General features: G+C 34.7%; 1 protein-coding gene across 2 annotated transcripts in view; it reads left to right on the top strand.

Moving 5' to 3' along the window:
• LOC149777514 (splicing factor, suppressor of white-apricot homolog) overlaps positions 1-19,494 on the top strand; it is a 60,506-nt gene that overhangs the window by 22,728 nt on the left and 18,284 nt on the right. For both annotated transcript variants that reach the window (XM_089942100.1, XM_089942101.1), the window contains exons 6-10: positions 4,730-4,803; positions 7,676-7,788; positions 11,421-11,597; positions 13,283-13,478; positions 14,749-14,959. In XM_089942100.1, the coding sequence (XP_089798226.1) occupies positions 4,730-4,803; positions 7,676-7,788; positions 11,421-11,597; positions 13,283-13,478; positions 14,749-14,959 (771 nt within the window). The remainder of the gene's footprint in view (positions 1-4,729; positions 4,804-7,675; positions 7,789-11,420; positions 11,598-13,282; positions 13,479-14,748; positions 14,960-19,494) is intronic.

Here is a 19,494-nt window from a genome sequence, read left to right as displayed (position 1 = left end):
TATGTACCAAGATTTAAATAATGTTTTTAAATGGTTTTGTAATGTGCATACCTACAACACCTCACTCACATTTCATGCCTAAGAATAAGAACTATTAATTTATATTAACTTGAAATAATTCTGTTTTTAAGACAAGAATAACATTTTAAAAATTAATGCTGCTTTTAAATGAAGTTATTAACTACTTTAAGTTATGAGTAGCTTTCCTACTATATACACGTACATAAACATATCTCACAAATATAGTCCCCCCTCTGGAATGGCCATCCGTCTTATAAGGCCACTTTCCCAGTGCAGTAGGGGTGGTTGTATAAGAGGGGGCCACTGTATGTTAAATTCGTTTCATTTATACAGTGAGTTAAATATCTGTATATTATGATTTATCATAATTTTCTATATCTTTAGCAGCACAAGTTTCACCAGAAGGTTCTGAGGAAACTAATGAAATTTGCATACATTTCTTTTCCATTTAAAAAACATTGAGCTTACATTGAATTAGGCCATGTTTGATATTCATATTTGGCCTACATGTTTTGCTAGCTTAAAAATTGTATGCACAGTTAAGATATTTGCAGCACTCTGTATAACACATTTTTGCATCAGATTTAATCCTAATTAGATATGAAAACAATAGTCATAGTCTTGTTTGAAGAAATGGTATTCTTTTTCTCTTCTACTGGGTTGTCACCTGAGCTGGATATGCCAGTCATGTTTATATCCTAATATAGGGGCCATAAAGATTTTTTAATTAGCTCAACTGGTTATAGATAAGAAGAGTTTATAAGATGCAGGCATGGGGTCGATTACAGGTGGTCAAATACAATTACAATTACGATTACAGGTTGTTAGGCACTGATGATTCCACTTATAATTTCACTTTATTTGGAAACCATGATTATGATTACAGGGGGATAATTACAATTATGATTGCTTTGTATTTGCTTATCTTCTTGTTCAGAGCAGATATCTAACGATTGTATAGCTGAAAACAAGCAATTTTAACTCTGTGTTTATTTGACAATTGTTTACATACAAATTAACGTGCCAAATGATCAGTACTTAGCACGATTATAGAGCTTCTGAAATCAATGATTCTGATTATGATGACAGATAATACTGTAATTGATTACCATTGATTCTGATTACAATCGTAATTGGCCCCATCCATGATGGGACGGTTTGATGCCCATCAACCCTTTGCTATCTGTCCATCTGTATGCACATGTTATCGCCACTTTTCTTAAATAACTTGGAGGATTACATTGAAATTTTACATACATTCATCCCATGGTCCAGTTGCTCCTAAATGAAAATGTTGCTACTTGGACATTTAGTTTTGTTATCACTACTGCTCCTGAATCGATGGTTATATCAACATGTTGTTTTCACTAAAAGACTTATGATATCTAGTTGGTCCCTAATGAAAATGGATCCAATTTGATCTCCAGTTTGACTGCTGTGATATTCATCTTTAAAATTATGTTATTTCAAAATGTGAGGGCAAATCAACATGGGGTCTTCACTGAAAGACTCATCATGTATATTTCGTTCTACATAAAAAGAGTACTGACCTGATATTTACTATTACCACCATGGTTGCCATCTTAAAATTCTTGTTAATGACTACTTTTTTCAGAATGGATGGTTATATCAACATTGTTTTGTTTTTTCATTAAAAGACTTCTTATGATATCTAGCTGGCCCTGAATAAAAATAGTTATGACCTGACCTCCAATATAGCTGTCATGCCGGACGTCTTAAATGTCTTGTTATTACAACTGTACTTGAACAGAAAGATATATTGATGTGGGTTTTTCACTAGAAGACTTATAACAATGTAAATTTTATTGTTGCTTCTCCTGAATGGAATGGCTGCCACAACAGCAGTCTTAAAAACCTTGTTGTCTTTACTCTTGAATGGATGATCATTATAACGCTGGGTTTTCACCAAAAGAGTTCTAATGATTATCAGATATTGGTTTTATCTCTCAACATTTAAAAGAAGAAATTGTCTTATTTTAAATGTGGAAATTCTTTTTGCCCAGTTAATCATCATTCCCTTGGATTGACTCCATTCTTATATCAATTTTGTTGAATCCCAAGTAAGTCATTGAAGCCTGAGCCTGAAGGGTGAGGGTTTCAGGATATCTAAGGAATTTAGGGCACTTAGATACTGGAAACCCTGCCCCCTCCCCCAGTATAATCATTGTTCTTGCATAAAAGAAATAGAAAAAAATCCTTTGCAATTTCTATAGCAATTTCAAGTTTTTATAGTGAAGGCACTGGTCTGGTATGTTAGCTTTACTTAATGTTTTTCCAGGTTAAACCATATTCGGAGTCATCTGATGTAAAATGTATGAGTGTCTCATAAGACAGCCAACTTCTAAGATCTGTTCAGAAATAACCACAGATTGCATCTTGTTTAGTATAATACTGCCATTTCTGATGAATAAAGCAACTATCAGGTATTTGGCAGGTAATTACTTGAAATTTTGAACTGTATTTTGATGTGCAAATGAGATACTGACTGGTTACCATGGAGCATATGAAATGAAAAAAAACAACTTTTCATATTGTTATTCCTATAAATGATTTAATATGATGAAACAAGTTTCCTTATGAATAGGGAATGAAAACTGACCTTAATTAACTGTTTTCTGGAACATAATTGAAACGTTGCCTGACTTTACATACAGGTTTTTAAATATTGAATGACCCTTGACCCTTAGGATAGTGGATATAACTTGTATCTCTCCTTGAAGATGAACTTTTTTAATGAAAGAGAACTTTAACTCACAGGCGTACAGATAAAGATGTCAAACTATACCCATCACACTGGCACAAAAGATGACACCCATTTCTGCTGTGACAACATCACTGTTCTGCTCCTACAACACAACTTGTTTCCACCATCCAGGAAATACATTACTTTGACCCTCTTCCATAATGATAAAACTGCATTATTTTTTAAATTTGATATATTGACACATTTGGGTTAAATTGATTCACATGGTATGTCTTTCTCTAGATATGCATTGTTCATGGAGCAAAAAGTTTAGTTTCCATACAGAGAGCAGCCACTGTCAGTACTCTCCACTCATTGCTTAATGCAGTGAAAAACTACTATATGATAGGAAATGCTTGGCCACTGATAATGGAAAATAGGTGACCATTATATACATGACATCTAGATAGGAAATTTTGGGGGGGGGGGTTAGAATGGTGGTCAAAGTCATATGTTTTGACTTTTACTGTAATCTCTTCTAAACATGATGACATAAACAAGTATGAATGGATATTTATCAAACTCGGCGAACAGTAGCTTGAATGATGACAGTTCAGTATGTGTAAATTGTAAATCTGAGACATTTTCATGTAAGCACACAAAATCATGTTGGTATATTTAGGCAGTATTGAGACATGTTCATATCTGCACACAGGTCATGTGGGTATAACTGGGCAGTATTGAGACATGTTCATATAGGCACACAAATCATGTGGGTATATCTGGGCAGTATCTGAGAAGTTCAGTAGTTTTCTATCCATGAAATCAGGTTCAGGACAAGAAGTGATGACGAAGGCATTTTGTGAACATCTTATTTGAAATGTAAGAAAATAATTTTGTTACCAAGGTTGTTATGTTGAAATTTTGCAATGATATCTAAGGAGATTTCAAAACAAATGGAAGAAATAGAATTCTTGTGAATTCCTTCAAATTCATTTTAGCTAGTAGACTTGCCAACCTTCTGCAAGCTGAGATTTATAGACCAGAAAATAACCACAGTTCTTATTAAGGAGAGGTTACATCTTTGCATGCTACTTCGTAAGAAAAAGTGTTGTGTTAAAAATTGTACCACCCCAACCCACCATCCCCCCAATTTTTTATATAGTATATCTTGCCATTGCTGTTCAAGATAGAGTTGAAGCTTTGGGATATGATGGAATGTGTGATGGGAGTGGTTTGTAGATGGGCAGATTGGTTTTATAATTTAAACATAGTTGAGATCTTTAAAAAAGACAATCTCTTAAATATTTTACATGTAGCTCTAAAGGTGCCATGTCTCATTATTGAAGTTAGAGCTGTTCCATGTTTTGTGTTTTTGGAATAAACCATCAGGTCTTGCTTTAGGGATATGGAATAGAACCCTTTGGGGATTACTTGGAGATCCTCACTCTATAGCCATATATAAATTTGAAGGACACAAGGAATTGAAATCAGACATATATCCAAAATATACCCTGATTCAAGTCACTGGGAGTAGAGGACTTGCCTATGGTTTATAACTTGGAAACTGTTAAGATCCCCACCCAATAGCCATATGTACATGAGTTGATAAATATGCATGCACATCCAACATCAGTCACGGATTTGAAGTAGGAACATGCACTTGACTCAAAATTTTGAAACTTTCAGCATCTCCACTATATAACAATATATACCCTAACTGACAATGAAGAGACAAATATATATTTCTTGTGTTGCAAATTTGATTCTGATTCCGAGAGTTGCAAATCTTGAAATTGCAGGAATAAGCAATGGCATGCCATTGACCTAATTGTAGTTATGTTTTATTGGTATAGATTTTGAAGTAACATGTCAGGGTCTGTGCAGTTTGTTCTACTTATTATGTCCATTGAACAGCATAAATCAAGATATGCTGATGTTTTATGGTACCCCATTATGCAAAGGCAAAATATTGATCTTGTAACAGTGTACTTTTTCTTTCAGGTTTAGGAACAGATGGATTACATGGATATCTGCACCCAAGTCTTGTAACTGGCACAGCCCAGCCAACCCCAGAAGTAAGTGAGAGTTATTTTTTAACTCATCTGGCCATAAGGCCATATGAGCTTTTGGCATTGTCTTTGTGCATCTTCTGTTGTGTGTGTTCTGCCATTGTGCCAAACTCATTCATGCTTCTGAAACAGCTGGATCAGTTTGCACATGGATTTAAGCATTTCAGATTTGCTCATTTTTTAACCAATGTGACCGATACTGAAGAATTGAACTTTTACAATACCTTATCAGAGACTGCTGAACAGAATTTTAACAAATGTGACTGAAAGCATTACATACAAGTCTTCAAAATTTGTTTAATTGAAGTCAATCTATTATACAAATAATGTTAATGATTACTAAAACAAAGAAATCTTGAAATTGCTTCTTCTCAAAAACTGCACTGGATTTTATCTAAATGGTACAGAAATCAGCCTGGCTTGGAGGGCTTTCATGTTTGTATTATGCTGGCTACAGTAATTAAAAAGTATGAAGACTTTTAAACAAATTCTTCTCTAAAACCTTTCAAGAGGGTCTGAACAAATTTGACAAAAGATATGGCTGCTGTTACTAAAAATTAGAACTTCATAAAATTCACGACAAATTTTGACCAAATGTGACAGATAGCACTCAGGCATCAAGGGCCTTTAGATTTATTAAAACAATTTTAAAAACATTTCATCAACTGTGACAGAAATCTTCATTGTGCAAATTAATTTCAGAGTTATATAAATCTGCCTTTCCAAAGCTGTATTGTTCAAATTTCTATGCATGTACACTATACAGTAACCAAAATGGTGACATCAATCTGAAATGCTTCAAAACTCAAATTTTGACCCAATCTGTACTTCAGACTTACCGCTGATAGCTATTTATGTGTAAGCCATTGACAGTATGCATGCCATGCCTTGTCTTTGTTCAGTATCTTTATATATGTTGAATCCGGTTCTCAAATCTATTCAGACTGTTCATAATTGCAACGATTCTACATTTATTAAAAATCTCAAAGCAGAATTCACATAACTCCAAGGATAGGCTAACTAACCACAGACCTATGTAACTCTACCACTGTCGTTAGAAAATGTCAGACTATCTGAGAAAGAAAAAGAAAACCTAGCCTCCTCAATCTTGTGCAGATATATAATTTGGACTCTCTCTCATATATATATGTGTGTGTGTGTGTGTGTGTAACATTATTTCTAACAGTTTGCATCAATAGCTGATTTGCTTCCAGCTAAATTTTTATATGCCCAGTGACCCATCTATAGGAAGTTTAATACACCCTGTATTATATTTATGCTATTTAATATGCATCTTTGATGCAATGGTATGTCCTTGGCAGAACATTCTATATAAAAGGAATGGATTGTTTTTCCATTTTTTAAAAATAATTCACAATGACATTTTTTACTGCATGATAGAGTTTCAAAGGCCTTTGAGCTAGCATCTGAAAAAGTACAATAAACATAACTTCAATGATGTGTGTATATATTTGGTGGTCCAGTAAATGATTTTCAGTTTCAAAGGCTCTTTTGAAGGGGATTGATAAGAAGCAAAAAAGAATATTTGCCAGCTGAACATCAATTGATGCCATGTACATTTACTGTCAAAAAAGTTATACAAAATCATTAAATACTTGTTTTAAATTAGGTGTGTCTATACCTTATATATTAATGTTGTCACCCATCAGCAACCATTTGGCCTAGTTTAACCCTGGCCTCTGATGATTCCTCTCATTTGGAGGTAAGTATAGGCGACCCCCCCCTTGTGAAATTTTCTATCAGTGTCTCTGTAGGGAACAAAAGCACATTAGTGGTCATATATTTTGACCATAGTAGTTGCTAATGTTTAGATGAGTAACCTCCATAATGGAATGTGAATGCGTGGACTTTGTCAGTTTTTGTTGAAATTTCAGAAACTAGAGAGAAAAATTATTCTTTGTTCCAGTAGTTAATTAAATATTATATACAGTTACCATAATGTAATCTGTTTACTAGTGGTAGTTAGAATTACCACTTGGTGGCCTAAGTGGTTAGAGCATCTACCTCTTATGCACCAAGTTGTGGGTTTGAACCCCGGCAGAGTCATACCAAAGACTTATAAATATGGTACTAGCAGATGTCTCTCTTGGTGCTCGGCATTAAGAGGTTATTTTAGTACTGGTCAGCCTCGTGACTGGGTTAGACATGAAGCTGTGTCTGTGGCATGATGCCCCAATGCTAGACATCTCCATAAACTGCTACACTGCAGACATCATAGCAATTTGACTAAAATTGTTAAAGCTATGTTAAAATCGAAATCACATACACTCGGTTAAGTTTAATTACAACATATAATTTTTGCGCTGCTCATTTGAAGTAATATGACAGTTGCATTGTATAATGACCAGAATGCAGACATAAACCTTAAAGCATAATGAATACAAAATTTTAAAGTAATTTTTTTTTAACTATTGCTAAATGTTCATTTACAGCAGGCGTGTCCAGTCTGGGAGCCACATATGGCCCAGTCTTTGATTGTGCAGTCTGGTTCCATGTAGACCGTCCTTTTGAAAAAATGCATTTTAATACTTATTCATTTTGTTTTTGGTATTGCTTTCTGATGATGTTTTATGTATCTACCACAATATGTAACTATCTTATTTAACAATATTGTTACAAAAATGTAAGAAAAAAGTTATTAGTGTCGTATACTAATTGTGTTGGAATTTTTGTTGTTAATTATTTAAATAGTTCTTGCTCATGTGGCCCACGACCTTAAGCATTTTATCAATTTGGGCCCCAGCCAAAGATGTTGGATGCCTGGTTTACAGGGAAATTGTCATAGTTGGTGCCTTTTTTTAAGGAATGTTAAAATTACTTGTTTTAAAATAAGTGTTTTAAACTTCTCAATTTTTAGGTATATAAACCAATTACAGTACAGATGCCAAAAGTTTCCATCCATGACACTCCCTATGGACAGCTTGTGAAATCTTTTGCCAAACATCACAGGAAAGCAGATGAGCAACAAAGGTAACCTTATGCATAATTAATTTGCTCCAAGTTAGAGAAACATAAGTCATTCAGATATCTATACCTCAGTCTTAATTTGTTCAAGTTTACCAACTCATCTGTTGTACACAGTATCCACATTATTTCACTTTTATAGTTGTTTTAAAAGGAATTTATTTATGGCCAGTCATGCATTGTGTACAGTGGATTGTGTCTGACATCCTTCATTTTTGTTACCTTGAAACTGTTTTTATAGCTACTGCTGACTTGACACCCAACATGGCTACTATGGTTCCCATTTTGAAAATCTTCTTAGGCTGGCTTCTTCTGAACAAATTGTCATAGTGAGATAAGATATCCAGATTCTTATGATTTGGCTCTAAGTCTTATGGAAATGACCCGTAAAATACAGACCTAGGAAATAAAAACTGTAATTACAGAAATATGATTGCTATAAAATCCAGATACTGGTTTGTCCAGGTTTGATTCAGATCCTTGTTTCATATTAGATTCAGTAGAGTTGGTTGGGGAACTTGACTAACTTTGCAGGAGGACTTCAGGTGCATGAAGCTGCATGTATTATGCAAAACATACATTGAACAAGCTGTTGCTTATTTTCTAAAAATGGCATCCAACAAATGATACATTTTCAGGATGAAAAGGACAACAAACTGCTGAAAAAGTTTTGTTGTTGTTTTGGGTTTAATGTCATTTTCTCAGTGCTATATGTAGGCTATATGTGGTTGCCAGTATAACTAGTGGAGGAAGAGCCTGGGAAAACCCCAGTAAGGACCACCAACACAGGTGAAGCTACTTAAGAGCTTTCTCACATATCCACATTGGCTGAGCCTGACACTCGAACCCATGTGAACAGAGGTGAAATGGCAGTCATCATTAAAGGCAGTTTTTACAGTTTGACCATTGCAGTACATGATATTTTGTTACACCTTTCTGAAAACTAGTCTAATTTGAAGGGAACAAAATTGAAGGTCTTTGTTAGGGTTGGCAAGTTTTGGTTTTCGCTAGAAGGCTTCTTACAGCTTATTTCTGATAGCTTTCACCTTGGTCTGCAATGTTGACAATTTTGAAATCTTGTCCTCACTACTTCTGCATGGATGGTTTGATTTACACAGTATTTTCTTTGAAAGTCTTCTTGTGGCATGTGCAGAGCCATAGTAGTTAAGCTAGTAGAGTATCATACTCTTAATCCAGTTTGGATTAGCTAACTTGGTGTGTCCTTGGGAAAGGCAGTTAGGTCCCATATTTATGCATGATATAGCCAGTAATGCGTTAAGAGTTCTGTTAAAGCCATTAAACTTAGTTAAATGGTTTAAAATGAAAATGGTGCTGAATTGACATTCACTATATGACCATAATAGTGGCTTTCTTGAATATCATCTTGTAGCTACTTCAGAATAGATGCCGGCATATAGTCATATTGATATAGGGTTTTCACTAAAAGACTTTTACGATATGTTGATCTAGATTGAAGATGATGCAGGTATGAACTCTCAGGATGGCCACCACAGCAGTTGTCATGAAGTCTTATTATATCTATTCCTTCTGAACAAATTGTATAGAAATGGGGTTTTCACTTAAACACTTCTTACAATATGTAGCTGGTCTGATATGAAAATGATGCTGAACTAACCTTTAAAATTTCAGCCTGAAAGCCATCTTAAAAATCTTTTATTTGCTACTTCTGGATAAATAGTACAATTGATATGGGTATTTCACTTTAACAGTATGTAGCAAGTCCTGCAAGAAAATGATGCTGATCTGACCTCCAACAGGGCAACCATGGTGGCCACTGCAAAAATCTTGTTATCACTACTTCTCTTGAAAGAATAGTGGCATTTGACATGGTGTTTTCACTATTTGGCCTTGAAGGTGCATAGTGCAGATCCTGCCACCAACATGTCGATGACATTATGCACAAGGTTGAAATCCAGACCTACTTGAACTTAGGCTTAAGACAAATGTCACAGCTTGTAATTTTGTACTTATTTCAGCTTTATGAGCTCAGTGACCCGTACATGCATTTATATATATGACTTTTGACCAGACTTTATGAAATTTTGCTGTTGTATTTATATCTGTATTTGGATGACCTAATTAGATTTTCAAGTCATTTCAGCAGTTTTAAATTAAAATTTTGTAAATTATATCTTTTACTGATATTTTAATGAAAACCTTAAAATGACAAAGCAAAAAACCACTTTTTAATGTATAAAATTGAAATATGTTAGGTTCATATTTATTATTATTCAAGTGATCTGATTAGATATTCAGATCATTTCTCAGTTTATTTTTTCATTTGTTTTACTTTGCTTTTTGTGTGGTGAAAAACCTTGCTAGCATGATGTAACAGGTATGCATGTGTTTGTCCATCTGTTTGTATATCAGACATGATTTTTCTCCATTTTAAAGCGAAATTCCGCTTTTCTCTGACATGAATCCGATTTTTCTGATATAGTCCCTTTTTTTATATCATCTCCGATCTGGTTTTTTAAAAATGGTCTGTTTGGTTCCATTCTGCAACGACCCTTGTAACGTATTTGTTCCATATATTAGTTAGCCCATGACTCTTTTAAAGGGTGTTCTGATTGGTCAAAAGTTTAAATTCATCAATGAATCTTCATGTAATGGAAACCGATAGCAATGGAAGAAAGAAGCGTGCTTGCAGCAAAAAAAATGACATTGAGAAGTTTACATAAAGGTTTAAAAAAAACTGTGAGGAAATGGGAATGGCTGGACCAAAAAGTTGATGGAAATTTAGTTGGTCACTTTATAAGAAAACTGAACATGAGAGGACTGGCATTTTGTGACCTCTGCTCTACGTCAATCGCAGTTGGAAGATTTTGGAACAGCACCTACAAAAGAAGCTGCATATGGAAAAATTGAAGCTTAGATGGTATCTGGAAAAAGTGCAATTAATTACTATAAGAAGAAAGATTTCTTGCACGAGAGAACAGATGTAGCTCTCTATCAGAATATGCGCACTGCATGACGTCAATACAAGCACCAGCTTGAAAGGAAAAAAGGCTCTCATTGAGAAGGAAAAGAAACAATTACACATTGAGCCAAAAAAGTCAGTCAAAAAGGAAGACTAAAAAAATCTTTGCCAAAGCCGCAAAAAGTGCTCGAATGGAATATCAACAGGTTGTGTCCATTGGAGAAAAAGACAAGTGAATGTATGGGATTATTTGTATATAGTTGATGTACTTGGGTGTTTATTTTACAGATTTGTTATGAAAAGAGAGAAGTATAATATATTTGCTGCAAAAATTGAGAAATTATTTTGACTTAATTACGATGTGAACACTGACAAGCACATGAAATAAGCACCAATAGTATTGGAGAACAAATCATGTGACAATAAATATTGTGAAATTATTCAAGTCAAGTTGAACATTTTTGGTAAGTTTGTTAGTTTTTCAAATGAATATTTTATTATATATTATGATCATAAGTTGCACTAGGAGCAGTTTTTTATGATTGTAATATGTATTTTTGGCCGGGGGCCTACCAAAATCATGTCTGGATATACAATAAGCAGTAATTTCTATGAAATATCTGTGAAATTATAATGATCTTTATGAAAGTAGATATTTGTACATATCCATGATACATTGTTACTTGTACTAATCTAGGCTTGAAAAAGAAGGCCAGGAGCAGTCATCTTTGCCACCTTTTGTTGCTCAACCAGTGTATGGACCCACACTTCCAAGTAGCCACTCACGCCATGGAACCGAGCCAGGCACCATTATCTCCAATGCACAGGATAAGGAGAGATGCATTGAGGGAACATCAAACGACAGTTCACCACGGTAGGTGTGCACTGTTCTTTATTGCAAAATGTGCCTATTTTATATTATCAGTCATACTGTAGCATGAAAATGTTAACTATCTATTTTGTGTAAAGTGACTGTGTGCTTTAATAAGGACTTATTGCAGTAAAATATCCTTTAGACCTATGGAATGTGTTTTTAATGGGTGGTAATCACCCAGTTTGCAATTTAGAAGTTCATAATTTCAGACAAACTCTTTTAGAATTTGATCAAATTTTGCATTCATGTGGGTTGGTGGTTCTTGTGTTTTTCCTGGATCTTCCTCCACCAGTTATTCTGGCCACCATGTATAGCCTACCTTTCACTGAAAAATGGCATTAAACCCATTAAATACAAGAAACAATTTTGCATGCAAGTTTACATTGATAAGACCTTATTTAATTACTTATGTTTTCAGCATCCACGTCATTGTTTACAGGTGTTATTTCCCAGAATGCCCATCCTCTTAGCTTTCATTTCAGCATCAAAATGTGACCTAGAATTGATTTATTTTAGTCAAATTTAACATGCAGATTTGTACTGATGAAACCTAAAATGGTTCAGATTTCCTGTATTATATATCATCCATCACTGATTTGATTGCTTGATTGCCTTTGATAGCTTGTTGCATTACTTTGGTTTCCAAACGATAACATCATCAAGAATTGTTGGAGTTGGACTGAATATTGCATGCATCCTGATGCAATCTTGAATGAAGTCACTTTCATTGTTTCATGATGTGATTTACAAGAGTTGTTGACCCTGTTCGTCCATCCTTCTAACTTTTGTTTTTGGCAACAGTTGTTTGCCACATACTGTAACATGTGGATACGTCTTTTTTTTAATATGCTTATTGATGATGAAATATATCATGCACAATTTTGATTTGTAAACAAATCAACCCAAATGAAATATATTATGATGAGCCTTTGTACAATTTGATATGTATGCAGTTCAACCTAATTGAACACTATTCAGCTATTGATATTGAAATAGATCATGATGAACTATTTGCAGTTTTGATCTGTACACAAGTCAACCCATTAAACACAATACTGCTATTGATTGACAAAAGAAAGGAAAGATACCAAGAAGGAAACAAGAATTAAAACATATTAAATAAAACAAGAGACCCTCAGAGAGATTGACTAGGTGAAAAGAATCTCCACCTATCACACTTTTTTGTTTACTTCATATCTCTTTAACTCTTTGAGACATCTTCATTAAACTTGTCATGCTTTTGTATCATGACTAGACAATGTGTACTGTAAAATGAAAAGTAGATTCTGATCAGCATTTGAAGAGTTGTCGCCATTTTTATTACAAATTATGTTAAAACCTTGTTTGGATAATATCCCCAGAACTGTGTGATACATTTTCTTAAATGGTTAATATTTGTATCAAAACATAGGTATTTATACCAGTTATGATTCTGCATTGTCATATTAATACATTTAGAGTTATCTCCCCATTTTTTTTACACGTTTACACTTCATATTTTGTTGGTGAGTATTCCATAACCACTCACAGACAGATTCAAGTTTCATAAGGATGAGGGTTTGGGGAGCACCATAATAAAATTTGTGAGAGATGGAAAACTTTGATAACTTTAAAAAAAAAAATCTGTTATGGGATCATTTGTACAGTTTTTTCCTTACATTCAGTGTTTTTCTTCATGTTTTCAGAGATTCACCACTGACTATTGTTCCACCGCCACCTGATGTTCAGCCAATTATTGATCGAATGGCAATGTATGTAGCTAAGAATGGAATCGAGTTCGAAATTGTCGTCAAGAGCAAGAATGATCCCAGATTTGAATTTCTCCTTCCACACCATGTTCATTATAGTTATTATGAATTCAAGAAGAATATTTTTCTGAAGGTAAATATTGTTAATTGAGACCTATTATTGTTATTATTGTTTTCCAAAGGTAAATGTTAATTCAGATACTCGCTTATAAGTCAATTCTGACTGCAGCAACATAGACCTCAATTTGCTGTCACATAATATGTTGTTTTTTCTGCTGAACACTCCTTGAAAACTTCATGGATCCAGATCTGCTAGCGGTTATTATACATAAAAGCAAGTATACATGTTATCTTTCATGTGGATTCATTTCATATGATATTTATTAAAGACGTTATTCATAAAATGAACTAAATTTCTTTTGAATGAGCACAACTGTAGGATCTGATGTAAAAAAAATTTTTTTACAAAGAAACTTGTTAAGAAACGTACGGTTTTATCTAAATAAATTGAAATGCCCTTGATGTTTTTGTGGTATTATGTGTGTGTGTTATTGTGATAAATAGAATGTTGTGATTGGCACAGAGGGAAGTAAATCCTATTATCTGAAATAAAAAAATTGTCTTTTGCTCTGCTGTCTGCTGAAATTGGGTATCCTAAGAATGAAAGCTAATTAACAGTAATCTTCAACCAACTTGATTGGTGTTTTGTGTTCTCATGTTCACCCTCTTCAACCAGGAGGGAGACATAATAGTTTTCTGTTGTCTGACTTGATGTTCATCTATCCTTTCATCATGTTACACTTACATTGTAAGTTTCTCTGAAAAAATTGTTGAGCCAACCCAAACCAAATGGGATATTAGATACCTCTAGTGAGTCCCAAGACTGATTAGGTTCTAGTTACTGGCTTTTTTTTTTCAAGGTCATTGGGTGATATTTTGTGTTAAATGAAATTATGATTTGTCTTGGCTGAAGCTATTTTAAACATCTATATAAACTTCACCTATCTGTAAAAGACACATTTAAGTGGTCATTTTGTGTCCTTTGTAGACGTGTATTACTGTAATTAGTATTACTTTCCTTGGTACAGCTGTCATTATCAAAAGATGATTGCATCATATGTTGTCGTTAATGGTTTCCAATATATTTAACTTCCCCTTAATGGCACAAAATATTGCCCTTTGACCAAAATAGTTAATGACTTTTTATAACAGACTTCACACAAAATTGAATCAAATTGACTTTGCTAGTATTTATTTTATCACTTCAGGTACCAGCAACAAAAATGGCATTTATGTTAGGGTGGGAATGAGTTGTTTTTTTTTTTTACAAATTCCTTTTAGTAAAAATTTAACACATTTGATTGTGCTTCATTTATTTATCTTCTTTTTTTATTTGTGTTCAGGAGATGGGAAAAGATAAACCAAAAGAAACAGAGAAAGTATCAGAGAAAGAAATAGAGAAAGAAACAGAAAAAGAGATAGAAGAGAAATCTTCAGCCAGTAAAGGTGTCTCTTTCTCCATCAAAAGCAAACCAAAGGAACAGGAGTCTGTACCAATGGAGAAGAAGAAGAGGCCAATATTTGATAATGAAAGCAGTGATGATGAAAGCCGAGGTACTTTATCGTAGTGATGTTTTAATCTCCTCTGAAATTTTAATTGTTGTCTATATCTGTCACCAGAGCACTAAATCGTGATACTGTCATGTCATTTTAAGGTTTATTTGCCCATTTTAGTCATAACACCACATCTTTTGGCCATGTAACCTTAAATGAACACAGTAGATACTATACATTGTAACTGATAAAACTATTAAGAACTAGATTAGTTTTGTAAAGCTGCTGCTGGAACAAAAAATTAAAATTTGGTTGGTTTCTAAGACTTTAAGAAAAAAAAAGACCTAGTCCAAACGTTTTTAAGACATTCTGAAACAGCCACTATAAATGTAGCAAAACATGAGAGCACATGCACAGATGTCTTCAGACCCTAATGGTCTGTGATGTTAACTGGTGTGTAGCCTTAATTTTACATGTTCTACATGTTGAAGGGGTTGTTTCAAAACTGAATGTTGACTCTGTTGGACATTGTCAATTTTTTGCAAAGCCTTGGAACCTGAAAAACCTTGATGGGGAAAAATATTTTCAGGCAATTGGTTTTCCATAAAAATTGTATCTTGTGATGATTTTATTATTTGCAACATAAACATGCATTTGCTAATTTATTTCTGTTCTGTTCCATATATATTACCTGTACAGCATTTACCTGCACTGCTTTCAATAATGACGGTGTAATGCACTGTTAATGTTGAAGAGAGCTAGCCTCGATCGTGTGTCTACAGATTGGAAATTTCAGATTGGTGGATATGTCTATTGGCATGATATTGAAAGTTTTTATTTATTTTAAAACTTTTTATCATTTAAGAAAAATTATTTGTCATTGGAAAATTTCAGTTATTTTTATAAAGGTTTTGTTTGGTTTGGTCTGGTGTTTTATAGTGCAGTAGCAATACTGAGGCAGTTGGAGTAAAGTGCCTTGCCCAAGGAGAACCATGGTAGCTGACCCAGACTGGTTAGATTGTAGGATTCAAACCTGTACCTTTTCTGTCCTTGAGTCTGGCATGATAAATACTAAACCACCATGTCTCCCTTGTATAAAGTAATGTCACAATATTAACAGTGAATTCTAAGTTTTTTACCTCATATCTCTCTTTAGATTTTTGTATCATTTTCAAACGGCTGATTACCCAGGCATATATATTTTAAAACTGCCTTCCCTTGGTACAGCATTTGTTCAAATTGAACAACCCTTAGTGAGTTCTTCTTTGAATGAAACAGAATTCTAAGTTGATTTACCTTATATCTAAGTTGGTTTTACAAAACCTTCTGTGAGTGCATGCATTACTCATGATGAGCTATTATTTAGCTTAGCTTTTGTTTCCTAATGCCAATCACCATTGGCCCATACATTAGGGTTGCTAGTCTTCTGCTAGTAAACTTTGGCTTTGCAGCTGTGAATTATGGCAGTTTCTGAGCTGATAGCTAGTTACCAGACTTAAGGTTTCTCCATCAAATACATTACCCAGTTGCATTAATATTAGGAATTACTTTACTGCTCAGGTGGCCTAAGTGGTTAGAGCATCCACCTTGGATGTAGGAGGTCGTGAGTTTGAACCCTGGACAAATCATACCAAAGACGTATAAAAATGGTACTAACAGCTGCCTCACTTGGCTCTCATCATTAAGAGGTTAGTGTGGGGACTGGTCAGCCTGGCGTCAGGATAATGTGACTGGGTGGGACATGCTGCTACATGTCTGCAGCATTATGCCCCAATGCTAGATATCACTATAAACTGCCACACAGCAGAAATAGTGATTTGACTGAAAAATTGTTAAACCTGCATTACAAATTGAAAACACGCACACACACACATACATTAGAAATTACTCTCTGCTACCTCCGAACCCATCCCTCCCTGAAAGATCAAAAAATGTCTTGCTGTCAGTCTTGTAGAGAAAGGGAATTAATGCTAGAGAATAATTGCAGCTAAGTGGTCATCTGTATTCTAGATGTAATCAGTTTAAAACTTTTATGTGTAACTGTGAACATTGTCTCCACATTAATTTCATTGCAGTTTAAATTTCATTTTGATGGTCATTTGTTTTCAGCAATATCGTGACCCCGTTGGGGGGAGGACCCCCAAACCCCCTTAAAATGTTTTCAGTTTTTTTATGGATGACCAAAATCATGTCTGGTTGTGGAGAACATCCATGAGACCTGAATTTGGAATTGTTGACCAGTTTTATGGGAAACATTAAATGCCAGCCCCCACCTCTCACAAGATAACCAAAACAGACTCTACTATAATGGTCACTTCATATCAAGTGAATTCACGCCAAGCAACTTCACTCGACCAGAATTGGTATCATGTATGACATGCATATACCACAGGAAGCTCAGTTTGTGTTAATGAATGAGTTTAAAGAAACCAGAACCATTTTTAACCAAACTGGCAGCCAGCTGGGCATAAATTCCACTACCTGCCAGTGCATGGAATTATAAATATTGAAGCCAGGTGTGCAGGATTACCTTTTGTAACTTTCCCAGCTGGACCAGCCTGCAAGTCATTTTCAGTGGTCCTGAATCTGTCATCTCAGACTGTCAGGCAACAGCTAGACAGTTTCAAGAGTGATTTTTGTCCAGCAGATCACCTAGATTGGCTGGGGAGATGGACAGTTCAGTCAGACTAACCATATCCATGATACCAGTACATGACGAACCAGCACCACATTGGGAGATGTCCTTCCAGCAATCCCACCCAACACAACTGTGCCTGTCTAGCATTCCCCAGCCAGATGACGCTCCATGCTGGACATAACTCGGATGGCTGTCATATCTGATAGGGGTAACTTTTTGTTGTGCATGCTGACCATTTGGCATCATTTTTGCCATATGTAATGCTACACTACAGGACACACTGTACAGAAGGAGGACAATGCCCAGTTGATGGACTGACATAGACTTGCCTGATCATTCTGATACATCCATGGAATGGACAGAATTACAGTTGAAGTTATGTTAGTAGATATTATTACTAAACTAAATCTGCCTGAGTGCACATTTTCAAAGGCTTTTAAGATTATGTTTAGTGACTCTGACATTGCTGAACAATTTCATTGTGGTAGATCAAAAGGAACTGCTATTGTTAAAGAAATAGTGGCCAATACTACATTAAAATTAGCTGAAAGAATGTGGAATTGCCCATTCACAGTTTCTACAGATGGAAGCAGTGATTAAGGAAACGTAAAGACCTCTTGTTATCAAAATTGTTGATCCAGTATCATTGGGGGTGAGTATTGCCAGGAAAATATGTATTGCAATATATTGCAATATGGCATGTCTGTATTGCGATAGGTATCAATACGTATTGGTCATTGATAGCATTTATGACTGGAATGTTGATATTGTATATTTTGTACTGAAATAATGAGCAATTTCCTTGCATTTAATAAAATATGAAGAAGAAAATGAAACCATCTTGCTTTTAATTCAACCAAAACACCCAGTAACTGTAATAATCACATCACTTGTTTAGAAAATAAAAATTATATCAACATGTGAAAACTTCTACAAGCAAGAAACAAAATACTGGAAAAGAGTTGTAGAATTATTTTGCCTGATTAGAAAGTCTTCAAATCAAAATGATCTAACGATTCATTTCTTGTAGTACAAAACATGACAGGGGATAAACACAAGAAAAACAACACATAATCACAAATTATCATATTAATAAATATCCTACTTTGATTAGAAAAATTAATAATATAGTAAATTAATAATATCAGTGATTCCCAACCTTTCTTGGTTGGAACCTGAGAGACTAATTACTTAACACCGATGCCATGTTTAAAAATCCTTTGTTTGATACAACACTGTACGGCCGCAAATCGTGAACGATGAAACTAGCAATGGCATGAGTGATAGCTGTGGAACTTGGTGATGAAGATTTGTATTTAGTCTGTGCACCTAGCATAACAGCAATCTTTGGTTGTCGATCTGAAACAATACGTACACTTTTAATGGAACCTTCGACTGTTGCGTTCGAGGTTGTGTCAGTCTGTTGCACAGTACTTATGGAAAGTAATGATCGATGGTGATGCCGTAAATGAGTTGAGAGTTTCGTCGTACCGCCTGCGTGCTTGATTTCAGTTTTTCACATATTACACACAGCGACAGTTTTGTCAATTGTATTAGTGCCAAACCCCCTTTTTAGTGAAAAATTATTCCAAACAGAACACTTTGCTCTTGGGTTCTTCACTAGCTCATACAAAGAAACCGCCATTTTGGTAACTATGTTAAGACTAATAAAAGACATTGGTGTGCTCAAAGCTAGTTATGGACTGGCTAATGTTGTGAAGAAAATAAAACCGGTATACTGGTATTACTAAACTCTTATCGCGATATACCGTTTCAGGCATTTTGTATTGCAATTTACCGGTAAATCGGTATATCGTTACACCCTTAAGTATCATCATCAGTAACATCAGACATTCTCTCAATCCCTGTTTGTGAGTGTGTGTGATTAGTATTTTTAACGTAGCTTTAACAATTTTTCAGTCTTATCGTTATGATGTCTGCAGTGTGCAGTTTATTT

The sequence above is a fragment of the Sinohyriopsis cumingii genome, chromosome 18 (genome assembly GCF_028554795.1).
Source record: "Sinohyriopsis cumingii isolate HCF-2022 chromosome 18, ASM2855479v2, whole genome shotgun sequence".
NCBI classification, from domain to species: Eukaryota; Metazoa; Mollusca; class Bivalvia; order Unionida; family Unionidae; genus Sinohyriopsis; species Sinohyriopsis cumingii.
This window is presented reverse-complemented; position numbering and strand designations above follow the sequence as displayed.